This window comes from Lactuca serriola, chromosome 9 (genome assembly GCF_051521515.1).
Source record: "Lactuca serriola cultivar US96UC23 chromosome 9, Lser_US96UC23_V15, whole genome shotgun sequence".
NCBI lineage: Eukaryota > Viridiplantae > Streptophyta > Magnoliopsida > Asterales > Asteraceae > Lactuca > Lactuca serriola.
This window is the reverse complement of record NC_136416.1, coordinates 162293736-162296699: the sequence shown is the minus strand read 5'-3', so window position 1 is coordinate 162296699 and position 2964 is coordinate 162293736. Positions and strand designations below refer to the sequence as shown.

The following is a 2964-nucleotide window of genomic DNA, read 5'->3' as shown; positions in this document are numbered from 1 at the left end:
TTATTTTCCACCATTTTTCTTAAATGTCGTTTTTTATTTTTTAACTTTAAAGTTTCTACAATGTCACTTTCATCCCCTTATTATTTAAACTTTACTACATCCTAAAATTGTTGGTAACCCCAAAACTGCAATTGAATTTTTGAATGTATGAATGTAGATAACTTTTTCTACATAATGTGGTGTATGTAGTATCAGAAAACGCATATACTCAAACGAAATGAAAATATAAACAACATTTTCGTCTACTTTCAACATTTTTGAATGTACCAATGTATACAACTTTTCCTACATAATATGGTGTTTGTAGTATCCACAGACACATATACTCAAACAAAATAAAAATAGAAACAATATTTTCATCGACTTTCAGCTAATAACGATAAATTTTTACCTCTTAAATTCATAACTACCGCCGCAATGCGCGGCAGGTAAAATACTAGTTAAAAACTATTTTTCTCACTTAAAAGTTGACTAAGGATTTTCTTAGATGCTATTTTCAAACATGATTACTCTAGTATTGCAGATACAACCACAATTACTTCAAACACAAAAGCATATATCAAACTGAACATAATACAAATTTAGGCTACTACAACCATGGGTTTTTTACTTTTTAACCCTTACATGAGACAGAAATTAAGACCTTAAACATTTAAGTATCACAAACCAAGAAACAGAACATAACACAGAGCATAGAATGATAGAACAAAAAACATAAGAAAAGTCTTAAAGGTTGGTAGAGTTGCCTCCAGTTTGATGCAGCATTGCATCTATCTCATCACCTTCCTCCATTTCCAGCTGTACCACAAAATTATAGAAGATAATCAGGGCATTTTCAATCTTCTAATATGAAGGAATTTTAAGGATTACAATGAAACTTAATTCTAATGTAATCTCAAATTCTATCCCCAAACATGAGAGAGAGAGAGAGAGAGAGAGAGGACCTCATCAGGAGTTTGCTCTCCTCGAAGACGACGCCCATCAAACAAGAAAGCAATGGAATTAAGCTCAACAGATTGTCGATCACAGTAAGCATTCATAAGTTTCTTCAGTTGTGTGCTCCTTTTGATTCTGAAGAACACTTCATTTCCATCCTGGAAATACAACAACATGAGTTATCCCTTCAACTTTCAAGCATATTATGATGCCCACTAAAACATTGATGCATCTCACAGTTGTACCATATGATAGAACAACAAATCAAAATTAAAGAAAAACATAGTAGAATTTACTATCAAGTAAACCCCTATCTTAATCAGTCATGTTTTAACAAAATTAGTATCGTTTCCACGATGAGTTCCTGATGTTTAGAAAAAACAACTCCAGAATTTATCATCTAAAACATAAACCAGCACATAATGCAATATTTGTGAATAATCCCTAGCGTTAACAACGATTATAAGTAGAAAACTAACTGTAAGGTGAAACAAAGAAAACTAAACCCTAGAACGCGAAGAAGAAATCAACACGAACTTCAGAGCACTAGAAATTACTGGCTTCATACTAAGCGAGAAATAATAATCATCTAACCAGATAAAAACGTGAAGATTAGAGAGAATACAATACATCGAATTCGATGATGGAAAAAAATTTAACACAAGGAGAGAAATGTAACCTGGCCTTTGACTTTCAAATTGATGTGAGCTCCTTGATCACCAGTCCCAGGCTTCTTGTCTTCATCGTTGTTGACTCCTGACATGTTTTCCGGCAAATCGATAAACGGCGTATGGAACGGAAACGCTGCTTCGATTGGCGACGCTTCAAACTCTGCCTAAACTATACGCCTTCTTTGTCGCTCACAACTCACTAGTAGAATAGAAAGGGAGAGGTTAATGTTCTCAAGAGACGATCTGACGGTCGATATTTGCCGATGGAAAATGAATCAAGATATTGCTTTTAGCCTCCTATAATTTTTGGAAAATGACATAAAGGGCCATGAAGGAACAATGACCAATGCGGGGAAAGTGCAAAGCTACAAATTGCACAAAATAGGAAAATTAATTTTGTCTAATGTCTATTTTAGTGCATTTATCTTTATTTTTTTAATGAAAATAACATTTTATATAGGAAATTCAAACAAACAACGGTTAAATCAATTAGAGTTAATATCGATATCTTAGGTGTTGTTTGGTTCGCAGAATGTTGCTGAAGGAATTTGATTTGAAATTGAAAAATGGATCTATCAGGAATTTGAATCCATTTCCATATGCTATTTGGTTGGCATGAAATGGAATTGGAATTAATTTTATATTTTGTTTTGTTCGCAGGAAATGAAATTGTAATTCATGTAAAATGACATAATTATCATTTTTGTCTTTTTTGCTTAATTTTACCTTGTTTTCTAACTTATATGTAAAGATACATTATGAAAATTATAGAAACAGTAAAATTTCGGCAGTGGTGGAAATGGTGGTGGGGGCAGTAGCGTGGTGGCGGCGACAGTGGTGGGTGGTGGTGATGGTGATAGTGATGGTTGTGGTGATGTTGACGGTGGCCTTGATTGTGGTAGCGGAAGTAGTGGTGATGGCGGCAGTGGCAGCTGGTGGCGACATCAACGGCGGTGACGATGCTAGTGGTGGCAGTGGCGGCTGGTGGTGGTGGTCGTAGCGACGATGGTAGCAGCATTGGTAGTGGTGGTGGTGGTGGTGGCGGAGATGGTGGTGGGTGATAACATTAGTAGTGGTGGTGGGTGATCGTAGTGGTAGTGGTGAATGAGGCAATGTTAGCAGTGGTAGTGGGTGATGGTGGTCGGTGGTGGCGGCGGCGACGATGGTAACGATGACGATAGTAGTGGTGGTGGCGCCGAATGTAGTAGCGGCGGCAGTGATGGTGGGTGGTAGTGGTGGTGGCAATGGCGGCGGTGATATCGGTTGTGGCAGCAACGGTGGTGGTGGTGGTAGTGGTGGTCAGTGGTTGGTGGGGCGGCAACGGTGGTGGGTGGTGGTGATGGTGGTTATGATGGTT

The 2964-nt window shown here is 37.7% G+C and overlaps 1 protein-coding gene across 1 annotated transcript; it reads right to left on the bottom strand.

Moving 5' to 3' along the window:
* Positions 1-535: 535 nt before the first annotated feature.
* LOC145072729 (small ubiquitin-related modifier 1-like) lies at positions 536-1818 on the bottom strand. The gene is made up of 3 exons (XM_079019193.1): positions 1616-1818; positions 945-1094; positions 536-798 (listed from the first exon to the last, which is right to left on the bottom strand). Exons 1-3 carry the CDS (start codon positions 1697-1699, stop codon positions 727-729), a joined length of 306 nt encoding a protein of 101 aa, XP_078875319.1. The 5' UTR covers positions 1700-1818; the 3' UTR covers positions 536-726.
* Between the last annotated feature and the right edge of the window lie 1146 nt (positions 1819-2964).

What these genes read in the sequence shown, in the direction of transcription:
- LOC145072729 (XM_079019193.1), bottom strand. Translation starts at nt 1,699, where the DNA reads ATGTCAGGAGTCAACAACGATGAAGACAAGAAGCCTGGGACTGGTGAT. An exon ending in ATTTGAAAGTCAAAGGCCAG is followed by an intron (nt 1,095 to 1,615) that starts GTTACATTTCTC and finishes TTGTATTTCCAG; the next exon opens with GATGGAAATGAAGTGTTCTT. An exon ending in GAGAGCAAACTCCTGATGAG is followed by an intron (nt 799 to 944) that starts GTCCTCTCTCTC and finishes TTTGTGGTACAG; the next exon opens with CTGGAAATGGAGGAAGGTGA.